Source organism: Diaporthe citri (genome assembly GCF_014595645.1).
Source record: "Diaporthe citri strain NFHF-8-4 chromosome Unknown scaffold_4, whole genome shotgun sequence".
In the NCBI taxonomy this organism is placed as follows: Eukaryota; Fungi; Ascomycota; class Sordariomycetes; order Diaporthales; family Diaporthaceae; genus Diaporthe; species Diaporthe citri.
Genome location: NW_025064849.1, coordinates 835,239 through 855,268, shown reverse-complemented (window position 1 = coordinate 855,268; position 20,030 = coordinate 835,239). Strand labels below are relative to the sequence as shown.

The window sequence follows — 20,030 nt, the reverse complement described above, 5'->3', positions numbered from 1 at the left end:
GCCGCCCCCAACTGCAACCATCTCGCACCAACTCATACACAATGTCTCTCCCCACGCATTTCACCCTCAACACGGGTGCCAAGATCCCCGCTGTGGGATTTGGCACATGGCAAGCACCAAATGATGAGGTCGTGCAGGCGGTCAAGACAGCCCTCAAGACCGGCTACCGCCACATAGACGCTGCAGCCATCTACCGCAACGAGGCAGCCGTGGGAGAGGGCATTCGACAGAGCGGCGTCCCTCGCTCCGACATCTTTATTACGGGGAAGCTCTGGAACACGAAACATGACCCCAAAGATGTCGAGGGCGCCCTCGACAAGACACTGAAGGATCTGGGGACAGATTACCTGGATCTCTTCCTGATACACTGGCCAGTGTAAGTTGCGAAATTCAAAATACCGGCTGCAGCGCGGGTCTGTATTCTAACAATTGTATGCTGCAGTGCATTCGAGTCCAGCGACAAATGGTTCCCCATCGACGAGCAAGGCGTGTTCAAGCTCGCAGATATCGACCCAGCCGCCACATATGCCGCGCTGGAGAAACTGCTAGACACTGGGAAAGTGCGCGCAATAGGCGTCTGCAACTTCACGGTCAACAAGCTGAAGGACCTGATCGCCAAGACAAAGGTTGTCCCCGCAGTGAACCAGATCGAGGCCCACCCGTACCTGCAACAGCCCGAGCTCGTGGAGTTCTGCAAGTCAAAGAACATCCTCATCGAGGCATACTCGCCGCTGGGTAACAACCAGACCGGCGAGCCCAAGGTGGTGGACGATGCGGGAGTGAAAGAGCTGGCTAGCCAGCAGGGCCTCGATGCCGCCCAGCTCGTCCTCTCGTGGGGCATCCAGAGGGGCACTGTTGTCTTGAGCAAGAGCGTAACGCCCAGCCGGATCGAGTCGAACCTCAAAGTGGTGAAGCTTCCCGATGAGGTCTTCCAGAAGGTCACCGCGTTGGAGAGGCACAAGCGTTTCAATGTGCAGTCGAGGTGGGGCTATGACATTTTCGAGGAGATCGGGGAGAGCGAGGTCAAGAAGATCGCCAGGGACGCGGGTCCGGAGAACTTGACCAAATTCAACGTGTAGTGCCTTGTCAGGACGCATGTATTCTTACTTTTGTCAATAGATTATAGACAAGAATTTTGCGCAAAAAACAAACATTTGCTTAAGGATTGGCTCTGGTGCGATAGAGGCTACATGGTTGTTTCCGTATTCCACACGAACGGGGCATCATAGCTCTCCGAGAAAGTACCGAATGCCTATTAATCACGTCAGCATGGGTCACAAAGATGCTTCACACTGGCGGCTCACTTACCATTGAGTCTAAGTTCAACCAGTCCTCGCTTTGCCACTCGTGTAATGACCAGTTCATTTCTTCAAACGTGGCCCCAAAGCCATTCTGCGGCGTGGAGTTCAGCTCCATCGCACTCTGAGGGCGACTTGCTGGACTGGGAAATGGCGCTTCTTGCGTCTGGCCAGGGGTCGCATGTGAATGCACAGGGGTCCCTCTTATCTCGGCCCCCTCCTCCGTCTCCCTACGGACGTTCGCCGAAGGGGCATGCCTCGTCATGTTTCCCCGTATCGCCTCTCTTCGCAACTTCTCCAAGATCAGGCTGTACCTTCGGCTGGGCGAATTGGATGCCGTAGCCTGCGCGAGGTGTTTGTGGCATTTTTCAGCCAGTGCCATCAGCTCTGAGTGGGAGATCCCGGCGTCGAGAGCCACGTTTGGCTGCGTCTTCCGGCTCTGGACTTCCCAGGCGTACACTATTGCCAGGGCACAGAAGGCGACGTAATGTGTCCACCAGAACGCGTGAAAGATCGTTCCCTGCTCGTTCACCATTTCGTCCACGGTCTCGAGCACGGTCGTTGCTGCGATGATAGCCTCACGTATCTGAGGTTCGCTCCCAGAACTGACTTTGCCTAGGAGGAACAGGCGGTTGATGTGCATGATCGCGTGGCAGTAGGCAATTCGAAGTGTGATCGACTGCCGACGGAACGTCGGTATCAAGCTGGACGGGTGGATGGAGCCAAGGTATGGAGGCAGGCTTTCCCGCCACCGTTGGAGGTCTTTGCCGAGGCGGTGGGCTGCCGTTATGCGCTCCTTATGTGATATCTGTTTAATCGAGTACACGGTCCTGGCCGCTTCGCTGATGATAGTCCCAATCCTGGAATGATAAATCAGGGCATCGACATGGCAGTCTTTCTTGCCACGTTGGTGTGATGCTATCGGGCCCGTCGGAGTCATGTCCTCGTCGTTCACGCTGTCTGGTGCCTCCTGGTCGATATCCTCGTCGTTGTAGTGTCTTGGTCTGCCGAAGATGACGCCAAGATATTTGTCCAAGATATATGCGCTCCAGAATGTTCTTTTGCGAAGCTGCATTTCGATATAATTCCCCTTAGGAACCTCCCGTGGTTTTCGTCCTGCTCTTCGATGGAGTCCAAGTGCTGATATGAGCTGGATGGCTGTGCCAAAGACGTACCACGCCTGATTAAACCGCGACGTTGTGAGAAGATACAGCACTTGAATAAGTCTAGCTTGCGCGGACTCGAGTGTTGGGCTTGCTGTCTCCTGCTGCACAAGGGCGGACGCATCGGAGAACAACGCGTCGGTATGCTCCATCGAAGCTTCTTCATCCATCTGGAAGCGCCCGCTGGCCTTGTCCTCATGGGACTTTGCAATAGCTAGCATGGTCAGGACTATGGCAGCCTTTGCCCTCCCAACGCCACGATGAAGAGGAAGCCCGTCTCTGTCGTTGCTTGACATGACGTCCAACCAGCCCTCCACAGTTTGTAAATGAAGGAATCGGTACGTCGCCATGCAAACATCTGAATATAGATGTACGAGTTGCTGTGCCAGTTGGAGGGGTGGAAATTCAACATGGCCTTGTCGGCCGCGGCCCAGGGGCTTGTCGCCTACTGTCAGGGTCGGGCTATCCTCATTCTCGGGCTGACTTGGCACAGGAGCATTGTATCTGCCCGCATGCGCACTCGCTTCTTTCGACAATCGCCTGCAAGCTCGATGCAGAAAGGCGAGCCCTGAGGTGGTATCGTGATACTGGCCCTGGATTTCGGAAACCTCCAGCTCGGGCGACGCACGCGAAGGCGCCGAGGTTTCGTTCCCTCCACGTTGTTCTGACTGGGGATTGGGTTCCATCGGAGCATTGACTGCGAGGAAGCGTGTGTTCACACCGGCGTTGCTACCATCCAGGCCTTGGCGGCCATAGCCATTGCCTTCCACTGCATCACGTTCACCAGAGGAGTAGGAGTCTCGCCGATCGGGCACTCTCGGCGGGCTCACAGGCCTTCCTCGGCTATACTTTGCATCATAATGACAGTCCCGGGAGCGGCCCCGTTGGACACAGCTGTCACAGGGCAGAGTTCCGGAGCATCTTGCCTTCCGGGCCTTTAGGTTTACTCGCGGGTCAGCTTCGGCCTATGCCGGACCAGGTGTGGGACGACGGTCTGGGATCGCCGGATTGTATCATACCTTGCAGATATCACAGGCTCGTGTCACCTTTACGATCTTCCGCTTCGCAGGCCGTTCAGCAGAGACGGAAACGCTGCGTTTCCGCTCCTGTGTGGACGCGTGGGCCAGGACGTGCAGGGGCGTACTGGACACAGACAGCGAGGAGGGCGACGCAACCATGGGTGCGCTCTGTGGGTCTGATGATGCGTTGACAGATGCTGCTCCTCCTGCTGCTGGATCGCCTTCCTGGCTGCTGCGGCGGTGTACGCCCAACATCTTCGGACGAGGAGACAGCAACGTCCGTCCGGTAGGCTCACCGCGGCGATTGCGGCATCGCTCCACCCAGGAGCTTCGCGCGAACAGGGTACCGAAAGGGCGTGGGCGCGAGTCGAAGTCCTTTTCCGTCGACGAGCGGAAATCGTCAAGAGTGGCAGTCGACGACTTTGAATGGGTTTTCCTCGGGTCATCTGTGCATGCTATCTTGGCGAGCAATCCGTGGGGGAAGACCGGCCTAAGCCGCTTTGGTGTTGGGTGGTTTCGTAAAAGTCCAAGCCCGCGTGGGCCTAGGCGCGTCGTCGAATCAGAGGCATATCCGTCTGCATGAATCCGGAAATGAGGTCCATATTTTCATGCGGGGACCCCGCGTTGTTCGACCCCATCGCACCACAACAGTCCGGGGAAGAAGCTTGGCCCCCTGCCAAGGGAAGCGAACCCGAAAGGCTGGGTCCCAACACGCAGGATTTCACCATTGTCGTTACTTCGGGGGCCCAGGAGATTGGTAATGTGCAACTAATGTTATGGATAGTCTTTGATATAAGTCCAAAGAGAATACTCTGAAGTTCCCATGAACCGAATTTGATTATCGGCCACGCTCTTGTTGTCCTCATATTAGACACGCGAGTTGCAACCGCTGCTTCATCGCTCGTGTTATTGGTTGCTGCTGATCCGAGGCTCAACACATCATCCATCGCCTTCTCAGCAAGGCTGCCGATTGCATTTAAATCTTCCTTGTTCTGGCCAATTGTCTCTCAGCCTTTGAAACCTTCGTCATATCTCAAGATGGCAGACAAGCCAGATATTTCGATGGTTGACAACCGCAGCATCGAAGAAGGCGATCGCCCGGACAAGCAAAGCGCGTCTCGGGTCATCGCCAACATTCATGTTCTCGGCCTGAACGATGACGATGCTGAGTTTTACGAGAGGTACCCCCCGGAGAGAAGGTCGAAGCTGGTCAGCAAGGTGGTCAGTGATCTCCATTCATTTTGGACTGTTACTTTCGCAACACGACGGGAACTTGATTGCTGATGTTCAAATTTTCACAGGACTGGCGCCTCGTCCCGATGCTTGCTTGCCTATACCTTATCTCTCAACTCGACCGGGCAAACATAGGAAACGCGAAGATCGAAGGCCTTGACAAGGACCTCGGCCTTTCTGGAGTCCAGTATAATATTTGCAACTCTATCTTCTTCGTCCCTTATGTCCTCCTCGAGGTTCCCAGCAACGTCTTGCTCAAGAAGTTCAGCCGACCGTCAGTTTACCTTGGAATATTGGTTACATCATGGGGAATCGTCATGACCTGCCACGGCTTCGTAAAGAATTTCCCTGGCCTTTTGATCCTCCGTCTGATATTGGGATCACTTGAGGCTGGGTTTTATCCAGGCGCTGTGTATCTCTGCACATTTTGGTGTACGTGGTTTGAATCCCTCGTTTCCTAACCCAGGGTGTCTCATGGTCTAACTTTTCTTTAGATATGCCTAAAGAACTTGCGACGAGAATTTCCATTTTCTACTGCGCCAGCTCACTCTCGGGGGCCTTCTCAGGCCTCCTCGCCGCCGGCATCGCGGAAATGGATGGTGTCGGTGGATATAGTGGGTGGCAATGGATTTTCATCCTGGAAGGCATCCTGACCATCGTCCTTGGGGTCATGACTTTCTTCTTGCTGGTCGACTCACCCCGGCTCTCTGGAAAGTGGCTCAGCCCCGAAGAGATCAGGTACTTGGAGCTCCAGACTTTCATCAAGCAAGGTGGCCGCGTCAGCGAAGAGAAAGAACGATTCCACTGGGGCGAGCTCAAGGCTGTCATTACCAACCCAAGGGTTTACGGACAAGCTTACATTCTTTTGGCTATCTCTGCCTGCTCTTATGGTAAGTTGACCAACGGAACCCACCATCAGAGATTCTAGCTAACATGTAGGGCAGGCAACAAGTTCACTCTTCCCTCGATCACCAAGGCCATGGGCTTCACCAACACCAACGCTCAGTTGATGACGGCTCCTCCCTATATCGCCGGCGCCATTTCAGCTCTTGTCTTCGCCCGGCTCTCCGATCACTACTACTGGCGCATGCCCTTCGTCGCCATCCCTCTGATGCTCATTGCAGTTGCCTACAGCATCATTATCTCATTCAAAGGCGACCTTGCTGGACACGTTGGGGCATCCATGTTCAGCGCGATATTAGCATGCATTGGAATCTATCCCGTCCAACCGTCTGGTAGCTCATGGAACGCCAACAACCTTGCGCCAGCCGGCCAGCGGGCTATCGGTGTTGCATTTGCTATCTGCATCGGTAACGTGGGAGGTATCATTGGAAGTTTTATGTACCTGGAGAGCGAAGCGCCAGCCTACCCCACCGGCTTCGGCCTCGCGATTGCTTTTGGCCTGTCTGGAGTCCTGGTTGCTCTGGGTCTGGAGGCATCTTATGTGTTTAGCAACAAGAAGAGGGCCAAGATGTCTGAAGCGGAGATTCGGGCGATGTACAGCGAGGATGAGCTTATTGGCATGGGTTCCAAGTCGCCACTGTTCAGGTACACTACTTGATGAAGCAAACGGCAACGATCGTTTCTCAAACTTGTCATTAGAGCGCGGTGTTTATCATAGCCGGCTACCACCTTAACAGAGATGGAACTCTTTTCTGATAGTATGAACCAATATTAGCCCAAGCAAAAGGATCATGGCTCACAGGCGTGACTGATAGTTGCTCGATTGGTCTTTTGTCTACGCTACAGATGTGCATGCCCTTCCATCGAGCTTCACCACCCGTGCGTTGCGTATTTAGAAGACGGCGAACTATGAGCTAGTAATGGAAGCAGAGTCAAGAAGATCACTTATTGCTCATCCATGTCCTCATATCACGATCCAAAACATGCGAATCATGTTCGGCACTTGCTCACCGTTACCTGGCACTAAAGCACAACTACCACAGTCAGCTTATGCCGAGACCACGCATGTGGAATCAGCTCAGCAGCATGCCCGTATTGATTATTCTATAAAGCCTTTGGGCTCCTGCCCAGGTGTCTTCCAAATATGTCCAATGACCGAAACCGGATTTTTATCAGTATAGGCTAGAGTCTGAACGGTCGCAAACGCAACAACTACCTTTTAGAAGGTCTACCAGCAGACTACCTGAGCATCTCGATGAGAATGTCTCCAGTTGGACGATTGATCGCTATTCTATGGCTTAAGTTTGCCACGCCAAGTACAACACGAAGCTTGTACGCTGCAAACTACGGAGGAACAGTGTCACACCTGTCCCTCGAGGAGAAGGAAGGTGTATACACGTTCAGCCTCCTCGCCGAGACAAACGGCTGTGGCTACAACTCTGCCTGGATGGAGTTGGACAAATCCAGAAATGTCCTATTGTGCCTCAGTGAAGCTTACGTGAGTCTAGAAGATTCAAACATCCAAACCCCTACGATGCATGAGCCCTAATTCTAACTCGTACGACAGACCCTACAAAACGCCGGGTCTCTTGCAGCGCTGAACGCAGAGACGCTCGGCGTCACCAGCAACATCACCACTTTATTTGGGCCGGCAGCAGGGAACACGTATGCGCCACATCGCATGGCCTTGGCTCACTACGCCGGCGCAGGTCTGTCTGTGATCGATACAAGCAACGCAAGCCACCTGGTCGAGCTGCAACGATTCCATTACGAGCATATCCTCCAGCCAGGACAGTACCCGCCACTCCAAAACCAGTCCTACAATCATGGCACCGCCTTTGACCCCACAGGTCAGTTTGTTGTTGCTTTCGACCGTGGCGCCGATGTCATTCGGAAGTACAGAGTCGGCACCTGGGACGGACGGTTAGTTGAACTCGGGCCCCAGCCTTTGGACCCCGGTAGTTCGACGAACGGTGCTCGGCACGGTGTTTTCGTGGAAGGCAACGCCGGAAAGACTTTCTTGTATGTGCTCGGCGAGCTGACTAGCTCCCTATTCGGATTCGAGGTCATTTACCACGACAGCTCCGGCGATTTGGACTTCAGACCCATCTACAAGGCCAGCATCTTCCAAACCGGCTTCAGAGAGGGCCTCGGACTCGACATATCTATTCCCGCGGAGATTTCGCTTGCGGAGCGCAATCACCTCATAGTGTCTTCGAGGAATGACACTCAAAGTGTATATCAGGGAGAGACGAGCGACACGCTGGTCACGTACGAGGTCGACCTCGACTCTGGCGGCCTGAGGCTCGTTCAACTCTCCGCATCCGGGGGTAAGTGGCCACGCAGTTTCTCCGTGAGCGCAGACGGGACGTTGATTGCGGTGGGGAACCAATACTCGACACCGGGGAGGATTTCAGTTTTTAGCAGGGACCCCGAGACAGGCATCATCAGTGACGAGAAGGCGGTCGCTGAATGGACCTCAGATCTTGCGTTGCCGGATGGTGGCAGCTGGTCCATGGTGCTGTGGGATGAGTGAATAGCCCTTTTGAATTTGACACAAAAAAGTCATTGAATGGAAATATTTTTCTGCGCTGGAAAGCTATCACATAAAGGTGAGAGCTGTATGGCCTGATACTATCTTTTCAGGGCTGCCAAATCAACCTCATGGGCCCGGTGGCATGTACGTTCATGATATAGTAATTAAGATGTTCTGCATCTCGACATCATGAGGAAAGTGTCCCGTCCACGTGCCGTAGACGCCCACCTCGTCCGTTAGTAATACATATCTAGAGTAGTCAACCTCTTGATCACCATCAACATGCATCTGCATTAATGCCTGGTAGGCTTTTGAATCTGAGGGTGAGCATAGCTGCCCACCGATTGAGGAGCGCCGGGATTTCCGAGGTGTGGAGGTGTGATTGGCTTCCCCGGACTGTATCATCACCCCACGACATCTACAGTGGGGTGTTAAAGCCGAGACTGGGCATCTCCAGACGTCAGAACTCAAATAATTCCTTTCAACCCTTGTACGTCTCACGGAATGCGGGCGGTTTTGCTGTAGAACGCCCGCCGGTATGTGGAGCCGAGAACTCTTGATGGCTGTGGTTATCCAAGGGATGGAATATCTGATATATGTTAGGTGTACATGCCAGCGTACGAAGCATAACTAATTCGTACACCCTCGCTCTAGCCTTGTTATCATCTATCCATTGTGTTAAACGCGCTCGTGATCAATCCTCCAAAGAGTCTTTCAATTGCCCCTGCAGCCGAGCCAGAGTACGCCCACCTAGCTTCCATAGTACGCCTACCCAGCTTTTAGCGTGCGCCTACTTAGCATTTTCTTTTCTTAATATTATATTAATAAAATTAGGTACTTTTTTAAGTAAGTATAAAATTTGCCTTATATAACGTGGTTTACCACCTTATATTCAATATCACCTCGTGTTTAATTTTTATTAAGTTTGCTAACTTTAGCTAACCTTAGCACTTACTTAATGCAAATAATTTAATTAAATTTAGCATTAATTAATGCTAATTGTAATTAAATCCTTATTTATAATTAACTTTATTAATTTAAAGGCGTTGACGTAATTGCAATGCTAATTTAAACTAATTAACTTTTAGTAGGAAATATATATTTAGCATTATTTAATATTAACTACACCCTTAAAAAGTTAATTCGCTGTAAATCATTAATACCTATATATTTGCATTAATTAATGCTAACTAAGCTGGATTTGCTATAATATAGTTAAAATTTAATTAAATAAACCTTTCTTTATCTTTTTTATAAGTTCTTGCATTATGTTTAATCTTACCATAGTTACTATACTGTCTTTTAGTTAGTTCGCCGCGGATTAACTCCTTGGCATTATTATTAATTTTACTAGCTGGTTGCTTTCCCTTTTATTTTTTTTAAATAAGAGCATAGAATTCTTTAATAATAAGTACTTCTTTAAGCTATACTTAGGTTTTTTTAGCCCTTTGGCGTTTTATAAGTATTATATTAGCCTCCTAAAGTATATGGATTTGCTTGCTTATTATAATAAGTAAGTGCATTATTACTTATACACCCTTTGCTAATTAGTTAATAGCGTTTATAATTAGTGTAAAGGAGCTTTCTTAATGGGTAGAGATCTTGCTTTTAATAAAACTTAATTGCTGGATAGTTTATTAAGCATTTAATGGTATTTAAGACTTTTATTTTTAAGGGGAAATAGGGAAGGATTATATAGGAGTTTATAGGCGGATATTAAGCTTGAAAATCATAAAATTAAGGTTCCAAGGGGAAATTCTAGCTCCTTTAAATATAGATTTAATATTTTCTGCTGTAAAAGTCTTATTATAGGCTATCTTAAATGCAAGAAAGAACTTAAATTTAGTAATATAATTAATGAAGGCTTGGATAAAAAGGTTAATTTAATTACTATATATATGTTTTAAAGGTAAATATAACATAATGTTTAGTAGCTAAAGTAAGTAAGATAAATGTAGCGGCATGCTAATAATAATAATCTTATTATTTTTATAATATTAATTAAACTTAGCTAATATATAATTCTTATAATTATTTATAATTAATATTTAGTAATTAATATTTTTCTTTAATTTAATATATTTATTAAAGTGCTGGATTTATTTTAAATTAGTCTTATTATCTATTCATTTATTAAAAGTGGGCTTAATAATTTAATTATTTAAAAAACCCAACTTTATTGCCTAGCTAGCAAGGTAATAAGCGCCTTAAATAATTATAAATAATAGGATTCATAACCTGCTTGCATTAATGCATTTAATAACAATTACTCATTCCTAATTACCAAGCTAAATTAATTTAGCCTTTTTATATTTATTAATGCATATAATAATTATTAATATGGTAATTATACTTATTATAAAGCCGGTTTTATTAAAATTATAAAGATTATTATTAATAATTTAATACTTAGCCATTATATTATAAAGTAGTTTAAATTAGTTTTTAATAATTTCTAAATCTTTATAAAGAGCCTTTTAATAATTATAAAAATAATTAAACTTAATCTTAAGGCTAAGTTATTAATTTATAAAGCATTAAGCTTAATGCTTATTAATAAGTTTAGCATCTTGCAATATTAGCAAAAGGTTAGCTATATTTTTTATACTAAAAAGTTATAAAGGGAATTCTTAAATATCTTAATTAATAATATATTAGATAAGCATTTGCTCTTTAATTAGGTTAAGTTTATGTTATTTAATGCATAATTCTTTATTATTTTATTAATTATTTATTCTTTTGCGTAAAGTTTATTTAAGGATGTAATAGATTTATATAATGTAAGCAGTACTTAAGGGTTTTTTATAATTTTTTTTAAAATCTTAAATAGCTTTAATAGCTAAAAGGATTTAAGATTTATTTAATAAGGGAGATATTTATGGTTATTAATTCTTAGCATATTAATTGTTTAAATAGGTAAAGTAATGCGAAATTAACGCGAAAAATAGGGACGCGATTTATACCAAAAATAACCCTACCTACTAAAAGTTAACTACTTTAAACTTTAATGCAACTACCTATATTACTTTAAATTAATAAAATTAATTATAAATAAGGAGTTAAATATAGTTGGCATTAATTAATGCTAAATTTAATTAAATTATTTACACTAGGTGGGTGCTAGGGTTGGTTAAAGTTGGCAAACTTAATAAAAATTAGACATGAGGTGATATTGGACATAAGGTGGTAAACCATGTTATAAGAAGTTAGGATAGTTATTTTTTAATTTAAGTAATACTTTAAAAATATAAGTTTAAAAAGCTTAAAGGGCGTAAAAGGCTTAAATAACTTAGAAGGCCTAGAAGGTTTAAAAGGCTTAAAAGGGTAAAGAGGGCTAAAGAGGGCATAAGAGGGCATAAGAGAGCGCAAAGGGCGCAAAGGGCGCAAAAGGCGCAAGAGGGTGCAGAGGGCAAAGGGCAGAAGTAACTTTTAAGTTGTAAATAGAGGGGTAGCTATAAAACCCCTTTGGGATAGCTATAGCTATGCTTTATTAGTAACCCTATAATATTAATATTTTATAGCGCGTGTAGCCAATTTCCTTGTACTGGGTGGGCCAACGCTGGAAGCTGGGTGGGCGTACTGTGGAAGCTGGGTGGGCGTACTCTGGCTCCCTGCAGCCGTCCCGAACCCCACCAAGGAACGCAATATCAAGAGCTAGCCCCGTGAACAGCGAGGGCGAAACCACGTTTGATCAGCTAAAGTGCGAGCTGAATCGTGACTTATCGCTGGAATTCTCCCAAAATGGCCGAACCTCAGGCCACCCACCCCCTCTTTCAAAGTGATCATAATGGGCGCCGGCCTCGCCGGGAGCCTCCTCGCCAACGGCCTACTCCACGCCTCCATCCCCGTCACCGTCTGCGAGCGCGGCGAGGAGAACAACAGCAGCGGTGGATACCAAATCCACCTGGACGAGTCCGCCCTCATCGGCCTACGCGCCTGCATGTCCGAGGCCGAGATATCATCAGTGGTCGCAAAGTTTGGCCGCGCCGGGGGGAGGAAGGGACAGGCGGCTGTTCTGCGGCACAAGGACTTTGGCCTGCTCCTAGACCTTAAGGCGTTTCCGGACTACACCAAGTCCGCTCCTATCAAACGGGGAATACTGAGGGACGTGCTGGCGGCGCCCTTGGCGCGAGCGGGCGTCGTGCAGTACGAGAAGCGGTTCGTCAGGTATGAAGTTTACCGTACTGAGGGTCGAGAGCAGGTGCGGGCTTTCTTCGATGATGGTCAAGTGACGAATGCGACCTCCTAGTGGGCGCCGATGGGAGTAGCTCTAAAGTAATTACCCTCCCTTTCCCGCTTGAAATAAGTCTCTCGTGCTTATACATGAATATAGGTAAATCAGCAGCTGGGATTGAACAATCTCACCGAAATCAAAACTCATATCCAGCTGCTTATCAAGCAAGAGATGCCAACCGAGAGGTTGCTCACTTTGGGACGGGAGTTCACGTCCGGCCCCGTCTTAGCCTTCGCAGACAATAAAACCTTCTATTTCTCCGGTGAGCTGGCGTAGTACTTGCTTTCTGGGAAATGCCTCTACTGACTGCTCTTCCAGCATATGTTCCGGAGGCAAGGGACAAGTCCTCCTATGATGAATTCTCTTCCTGTTCCGTTGGCGGTGCATTTCCCATCGAAGCAGCCCGCCGAATTTGAAGGACCTCAGTCCCGCCAAGAAATGGAACTTCGTTTCAAAAGGTTTCGCCGGATAGGCGCCTCAATTGTCAGAGACCAGAGACGTGTGGCTGCATATTCAACGCAGATACGTGAAGACAGGTTGTTGCTAACTCGGGCGCAGTCACCAAGCTCTCGGGACTGTTCGTGACTCCGACTTCATAGTATACCCTGCTCGGACGAGCTCCCGCCCGCCCAACGATTGGAGACAGAAGGTTAGGTCCGAGGACACACCAGAGAAAGGGAACTCTCATGTCTGGCTATTAGGCGATGCAATGCATGCCACGTTTCCGTATAGGTAATAGCCTATTCCAATAAAATGATGCAGATGTCTTACTTACGTCATCGAAATGTAGAGGGCAAGGTGGTAATCAATATATGCGAGATGCTGGCATGGCCTTGCCTTTGCTTACTGAGCTTGCTGAGAGGGCAAGGTCGGGAGAGCTGGTTGACAAGAACATTGAAGATACGTGTAAGACATTTGACCACGAGATGATACCACGCACTTTCGAATGGGTGAAGAAAATTGGAGGAAATGAAACAATCATAAGTGTTATGCATCTGATGATAATGGGGCTGGCGCTACTGACTTGAAAACACAGCCCTTTGACTCCAGTAAATCTAGCACACGAATTCTCTTCGCCATCGCTTCAAAGCTCGTTCTCTTTGCGCCATTGTGGACATCTGTTAAAAGTTGGCTTGGATTTTCAAACCCAGTAAACTTGAACGACGCTCCTGAAATGCGGGACTGAGAACGAGATGCAAACAAGTTCCACTGTTCAGCATACAGAAGCGATACCAACACAGCTGGTGATGCATCATATTGGCAAACATCGAATGTGGAAATCTTTGAGAATCGCTATGAACTCTGCGGGATTAAAAAGCTTGAAATTGTCACATAGCACAACTTGACGTGATCTTTGGTTTCATGGTTTCTGAGCTGTTGACACTAGCAAAGCAACAGGTTTTCCTCGATCATGTGCCGTTTTGATAAGATAGGGACAATGTAAAACTCTATTAGTAATATTTCTACACGTTCTGGTATGCATCAGTGACTGATTGCTCCAGCCTTGTCTGGCTATACAAGTCTCATCTATTAGTCGAATCACATTCCCCTGATCGTTTTGCAAATAGTTTGAAAAGACATAGTTGGCTCAGCCTGACCTCAAACATCATTACCTCGCTGGGAGGTCGTCAATCATTCACAGGTTCTCATGATGTACAAGCTGCCTAGACTCTGTCTTTGAAGCTATTCAGAGTCGGAAGAGTTTTCTAGGTGCGTTGTCCGATAGCTAAGCCAGTGAAAAAGAAAAACAATGAAGGCATTTGGAACCGGCCGCATTAGCCGGCCTGAAAACAAAATCGAGAAGAGTGATTCAGGATGGACAGCAAGGGAGAAATTATGATCCGACACTGTTGTCCTCAGCTCAGGCTTCAACACGATGGAGGGTCAGAAACCCGCCCTTCCTGGCCATGGAATCAACTCGCCCGACACCGAGCTGGACCAAGCATTTGCAGCAAGATTTCCTGGAATGAAGTGCGAAGTGGCGTCCTTGGGACCCCGCATTGTGTCTGGATTGAGGGGTGCAGCACTCGTGCCTTGGTCCTCCTTGGTGCCATTTCCTGTTGGCATCCTGCCTTCCCAGCTCATCCAACATGAATAAAACCAATTCTACGCGTATAAAGACACCATGGGTATTCTTTGGTAGGTCATGGTTGGGAAATTGTATCAAGGCCCCATGGATCCACGCCTTGCCAAATGAACCCTGGCTTCCAGCTTGCGCTGTTCGCCTATAAACGCTAGAGACGACTGTCTGGATAGAATTTCCACCACTCAATGGCCTCCCATCTCCCTTGGCATGCTCACTTGCATCACGTGTCGCTAACCAACACATCGCCATGTCGCCATCGAGCAATGGATACACGGATAAATGTCCAGGGCGCGGTTCGCCAAGCGGCGGAGAGTACACATCCTGCCATGTGCGAGGGGGAAATCATCCATCGTGGCGTTGGTCCAGAGATGACAGAATCATCACGGATGCACTCGTGGTTGATGGACCTGTTGGCCGCGAGCCATATAGCCTGCGTGGGATCGCCCTCATTTTTGCCCCGCCATGAGATCCCTCAGCTTTCTTCTTTCTCCAAGTGGAGCACCGTTCCAGTCAAGCCTCGGCCCCCGCTTCGGACAAGATGAAGATATCTCTCTTCTTTACCCCACTCCTTTCCCTTCTCGCCTCTGCCTCTCCTGTGGCTCAGGATGAGGCCGAGAAGAGGGGCGGCGATCACGGCGGCAAGGGGGGCAAGCTCGATTTTGACCTCGTCGGTTTCGCAAAGGACAACCCAATCGGTCCCACCACGGGCGGCAAGGGCGGCAAGACCAGTGTCGTCGAGACCTTTGAGGCTCTCCAGAGTGCCGTCGCCGGTAGCGCAAAGAAGATCGTCTACCTAAACGGCACACTCACCAATCCTCCAGCACGTCTGGAGGTCGGTTCAAACACCTCGCTACTCGGCTGGGGTCGTGGTGGCGAACTCATTGGCAACGGTATTGATGTGAATGGTTCTGACAATGTCATCATCCGAAACCTCGGTATTCGCAATGTCTTGAACGCGGATGGTCTTCAGATCATCAACTCCACGCGAGTCTGGGTTGATCACAACGAGTTCGAGTCGAGTGGTCTCGAGAATGGCCCCGACTATAATGACGGACAGTGCGACATCGTCCGTGGCTCCAACTGGATCACCGTGTCATGGAATTACTTCCACGATCACTGGAAGGTAACTAAGCGAAGCCAGTTCCGGCAGCTAGAGTGCTACTGACCCTTTCCAGTCATCTCTCGTCGGCAACAGCGATGTCCTCCGCGAGGTAGACACCTTCAAGCTCCGCATCACCTACCACCACAACCGCTGGGAGCGGGAGGGCACCCGCGGCCCCGCGGGCCGTTTCGGCCGCCAGCACGTCTATAACAACTACTACAACGACTTTTACTTCCAGGCCGTCCACTCCCGCTCCGACAACCACGTCCTCGTCGAGGGCAACGTCTTCCGCGGCAACACCAGCGAGGCGCTCAGCACCTACGGCCTGGTCATCCCCGAGGACAGCCCCAACACCTGCGTCTGCGGCGACGAGGAGCTGGATGGGTTCGCCAACTTGGGTTCCGACAATGACTTTGGAGGTGCTGGTGTCAACATCACTAGGGTCGGTAATTTCACCATGGCACCGTACACGTACAAGTTGACGCCCCTCGACAAGGTCATTTCTGATGTTACCCGCGGTTCCGGCCTGGGCAAGATCTAGACTGGGAGAATCAAAGTCATATGAATGGTCTGTCGCTAAGGTCGCAACTGCTGTCTTTTGCCATCATTAGAAATACGCAGTGCTATTGAAAAGAAAAGAGGCCAGGACTACGTGCCGTAGGCCGACTGATTATCTTTACTTGTTGTGAAATATGATTTCGGAACAAAGCTCTTCAACTCCGGTGTGGTCGCAGGAATATCGCTGGTCGCAGGAACCCTGCGATGTTCCAGCATTTGCTCAACAAGGTTTGGCGGATCCTTCGCCCCTTCCCCGCTGAGACAGGGTGATGTGCCCCGTACCGCACCCGTCATCTGGAGCACGTTCGGCTGTCCTGGAACCTTGACGTTCACCTCCACTCCAGTTTGATGCACTTTCTACAATGGCTGTGATTTCGTTACCAGTTGGACTCGGTCTGGGTCAGGCGCTCGGCCTCACAACGATCGCAGTGGTTCTCTACCATGCTTTCAACATCATCTACAACCTCCGATTCCACCCCCTGTCGTCTTTCCCAGGACCCCTGGCCCGCCGCGCCTCACGCCTCCCATACACCCTCTCCATCCTCAACGGTCGTCTTCACACCGACACCGCAGCCCTCCACCGCAAGTATGGGCCGGTCGTACGCGTCGCGCCGAACGAGCTGGCCTTCGCGGACCCGTCGTCCTGGAAGGACGTCATGGGCGGCGGTTCCAAGGAGCTGGCCAAGTGGGGCGAGGCGTACCTCATCCCTGAGTTCATGCCGCCGCATCTGCAGAACACTGTCGATAAGGAGCACCACAAGATGCTCCGGCGGGCCGTGGCCCCGGGGTTCAGCGACCAGAGCTTGAGGGCGCAGGAGGGTCTCGTCGCCAAGTACATCAACACCCTCGTCGAGAGACTGAGGGAGCGCTGTGTCGCCGGAGGGCCTTCGAACGGCAGCTTCGGCCAAGACGCCGAGAAGTCCGGCTCTGGTGGTCCCTCGGCCGTTGTCGACATGGAGAGGTGGTATCGCTTCACCGTGTTCGACATTATCGGTGACCTGGCCTTGGGCGAGTCGTTCGGCTGCCTGAATGGTGGCGACTTCCACCCCTGGATCAAGGGGGTCACCGACGCAGGCAAGGTCATGTGGCTGCTTACTGCCGCGAGCATGTATCCCATCGCCAAGAAAGTCTCCAACTGGCTGTTCGCGACCGTGGCCACAAGGGGCTTCGAGATGCACAACAACATGGTGAAGCCAATGATGGAGAGGCGCTTGGCTCAGGGAGCTGACCGACCTGATCTCATAAACCCGATCATAATGAAGAAGGACGAGTGGGTGAGTGGATGGCTTGCGGTACCTGCTGCGATCTGGTGAACGTAGGCTGATGAAACAGAATCTCACGGCCACCGACATGATCTCCCATGCCACCGTCTTCATCGGTGCCGGCAGCGAAACAACGGCTGGTGTTCTGACAGCCGTCACGTCCTTCCTCCTCGATAACCCAGACAAGCTTGATAGACTGAAACAGGAAGTCCGTCCCGCGTTCAAGTCGCCAGCTGAGATTTCTTTGGATGCCGTGAACAGCCGTCTGCCCTATCTCGTCGCCTGTACCGAGGAGGCTCTGAGGCTCTATCCGCAAACAGGCGTCCCGTCTCTTCGGATCTCTGGGGACAACGATATAATCTGTGGCATCCCGGTGCCCCCAAAGGTATGAAAAACAAGCCGATACACAAGCCCCAAGAGTACGGCTGACACTGACCTCGTGGGATGATGTAGACGGTGGTGGGGATTTGGGTGTGGTCCATGTACAGAGACCCCAAGCTGTTTGCGAACCCGGATGAGTTCCATCCCGAAAGATTCCTTGGTGACCCGCAGTACGCCAACGATGACCGTGACGCGTTGAAGCCCTTTTTCACGGGGACGAGAGACTGCATTGGAAGGGGGTAAGTCTGTTTGCCATCCCCTTGCAGGTGCTTGTGCATAGTATTGTGAAGACTATATGACTGACCGCCCCTTTCTAGACTCGCCGTCATGGAACTACGTCTCGTGCTTGCTCACATGATATACAACTTTGACATAGAGTTGCAGCCTGATAGCAGGCACTGGACCCAAGATCAGAAGAATCTTTTCATTGTGTGGGACAAGTCGCCTTTCAATGTACGGTTAAGGCCTGTGGGGCACGAGGCAAAAGCTTAGATCGACATGTCCCAACGGATTGGTGTCGTTTTATATCTACGTTAGATATCTTATGTCTGTACAGTCTGGTTCGGTGGACGGAAAAGAAGCGAGAGTCTGGCATGTCTGCCAACGCCCCATCGTGACAGGCCCGCCAAAGGGACCGAGGAACCAAGGTCTCGTACTGTAAACCGAGCCTTTGAGTGGTCCTATTCGAAAGCATTACATGAACTCCTTTTCCCTATGAACCTGTGCCCAAACGCCTCCCCCATGGTATCGCACATTGAGCAGCCCTCCGCGGTGAGTTTCCGCTCGTGTTGTTTCCTGCCAAGCCATCGCGTATCATACCGGATGGAAAGCCTTTTGGGTTGGCAGATCAAAGGTTGCCTCGTCTTGCGCATCGTCGAGCTTCGGGTTCGGCGGGAACCATACCTTGTTGAACACGACTTCTTTCTTGTCGGTGCCGCCGAGCGATGCTGTCGAACTACGGTCGGAAGCAGACAGCTTTGTGAGGTCGAAGGTGTCTGGATATAGTTCCGGGTGCGACCTCTTTCTACTGAAGGCGCTCCTCTGGCTCTCGGAGTCCAACTCGTCCTGGGGACGGTGCTGGTATTTCCTCCCGTTCCTGAACTCCTGCAGGCGATGCGGTGTGAATATTGGCTTCAGCGCTGGAACGTTGGCGCAGAGGATGGCAGTGTTGATCTCTATTTGTGAGAAGAGATTTACCTGTGCAGATTAGTCAGTTAGGTGTTGTTCCTTCGTAGTGTGCGTGAAAATCAATAAGTCGAAAAGCTTACTGCAATTGCATCGCGGAAGGGGTCGGTGGCCAACGTATACGTATAAATGCTCTGCAAGCGCACGACCGACATTATGGCAGCGAAGACACCGGCGCCAAAAATGCCAGCGAGAGCGATCTCCTGCAGGGGCCGCTTGAATCCATTCAACGTCTTGATGGGGAGTGCTATTATCCAAAAGTCCGTTATGATGTTGACGCCTGAAGTCGCTATTCGGGGGTCAATACTCAATCACGCGTATGCCGAGGACGGGATAAGGGGACACAAAGACGTACAGTAGAAAAATGCTGTTGTGTTGATACAAGAGCCTGGCTGTGTTTTGGTGAGGTCCCACAGTTTGCTCAGTGGCTGACATTGGCCAAACGTCACGCAGAGACAAATAGCTGTGAACGCCAGTTGAAAGACGATGGTGCCGTAGCACAGATAACGAAAGATTTCAGATACCGCTGCGAGCTTGGGTCAGTAAATGCGGTGCTGTGGAGCAAATGGTTCCAACGTACCAAACCTGAGATACATGCATAGAATAGATGTCTTGATGAAGCCGACAATGAGGTAGTAGGTGACTTCGACGGCCAATGTCGTCCGCAGGATTCCCAACATGTTGTCCGTAGTCAACGTTGAAGCCGGGAACCCAACGTGGTTCGCCCGCAGGATCAATATCTCGATCATGTAGGCTATGGTGAACAACAGCGCCACGATGATGGTGTACTCATCGTACCCGGGCTTCCGTACGATGACGAAGCGTATTAATGATCGCACCGCAACAATGAATGCTAAGACACGGAAGGTCAGCACTCTTCGCTCTAGGCATCGCAGGATAACGTCAGAATTTGCGGCCGTGACTCACTAGATAGTGTTGTCAGAACGATGGAAAGAACGACGAGGCTGTCCTGCCTCTGCTGATCGGTCTGCGACATCATGCCTAAGCTGGCTTCAAATGCTCATCGAGGCGATGTTTAGTCTCTCACGGGTGGATCAGCCCACGATAGC

The 20,030-nt window shown here is 49.7% G+C and overlaps 7 protein-coding genes across 7 annotated transcripts; 5 read left to right on the top strand and 2 right to left on the bottom strand.

Moving 5' to 3' along the window:
- Positions 1 to 41: 41 nt before the first annotated feature.
- INS49_009435 (uncharacterized protein) lies at positions 42 to 1,079 on the top strand (the record flags this gene model as incomplete). The annotated part of the gene is made up of 2 exons (XM_043170166.1): positions 42 to 376; positions 443 to 1,079. 2 exons carry the CDS (start codon positions 42 to 44, stop codon positions 1,077 to 1,079), a joined length of 972 nt encoding a protein of 323 aa, XP_043024731.1.
- Positions 1,080 to 1,186: 107 nt separating this feature from the next.
- Positions 1,187 to 3,639, bottom strand: INS49_009434 (uncharacterized protein; the record flags this gene model as incomplete). Its single annotated transcript, XM_043170165.1, has 3 exons — positions 1,187 to 1,252; positions 1,309 to 2,664; positions 3,481 to 3,639. 3 exons carry the CDS (start codon positions 3,637 to 3,639, stop codon positions 1,187 to 1,189), a joined length of 1,581 nt encoding a protein of 526 aa, XP_043024730.1.
- Positions 3,640 to 4,518: 879 nt separating this feature from the next.
- Positions 4,519 to 8,152, top strand: INS49_009433 (uncharacterized protein; the record flags this gene model as incomplete). The annotated part of the gene is made up of 6 exons (XM_043170164.1): positions 4,519 to 4,701; positions 4,782 to 4,987; positions 5,257 to 5,603; positions 5,658 to 6,261; positions 6,946 to 7,114; positions 7,184 to 8,152. 6 exons carry the CDS (start codon positions 4,519 to 4,521, stop codon positions 8,150 to 8,152), a joined length of 2,478 nt encoding a protein of 825 aa, XP_043024729.1.
- A 3,787-nt stretch (positions 8,153 to 11,939) lies between these two features.
- On the top strand, positions 11,940 to 12,401 carry INS49_009432 (uncharacterized protein; the record flags this gene model as incomplete). Its single annotated transcript, XM_043170163.1, has 1 exon — positions 11,940 to 12,401. One exon carries the CDS (start codon positions 11,940 to 11,942, stop codon positions 12,399 to 12,401), a length of 462 nt encoding a protein of 153 aa, XP_043024728.1.
- A 2,609-nt stretch (positions 12,402 to 15,010) lies between these two features.
- INS49_009431 (uncharacterized protein) lies at positions 15,011 to 16,115 on the top strand (the record flags this gene model as incomplete). Its single annotated transcript, XM_043170162.1, has 2 exons — positions 15,011 to 15,595; positions 15,648 to 16,115. The coding sequence occupies 2 exons, from the start codon at positions 15,011 to 15,013 to the stop codon at positions 16,113 to 16,115; spliced, it is 1,053 nt and encodes a 350-aa protein (XP_043024727.1).
- Positions 16,116 to 16,494: 379 nt separating this feature from the next.
- INS49_009430 (uncharacterized protein) lies at positions 16,495 to 18,267 on the top strand (the record flags this gene model as incomplete). The annotated part of the gene is made up of 4 exons (XM_043170161.1): positions 16,495 to 17,406; positions 17,465 to 17,779; positions 17,848 to 18,014; positions 18,093 to 18,267. The coding sequence occupies 4 exons, from the start codon at positions 16,495 to 16,497 to the stop codon at positions 18,265 to 18,267; spliced, it is 1,569 nt and encodes a 522-aa protein (XP_043024726.1).
- Positions 18,268 to 18,588: 321 nt separating this feature from the next.
- On the bottom strand, positions 18,589 to 19,957 carry INS49_009429 (uncharacterized protein; the record flags this gene model as incomplete). Its single annotated transcript, XM_043170160.1, has 5 exons — positions 18,589 to 18,972; positions 19,044 to 19,249; positions 19,316 to 19,486; positions 19,541 to 19,813; positions 19,888 to 19,957. The coding sequence occupies 5 exons, from the start codon at positions 19,955 to 19,957 to the stop codon at positions 18,589 to 18,591; spliced, it is 1,104 nt and encodes a 367-aa protein (XP_043024725.1).
- Between the last annotated feature and the right edge of the window lie 73 nt (positions 19,958 to 20,030).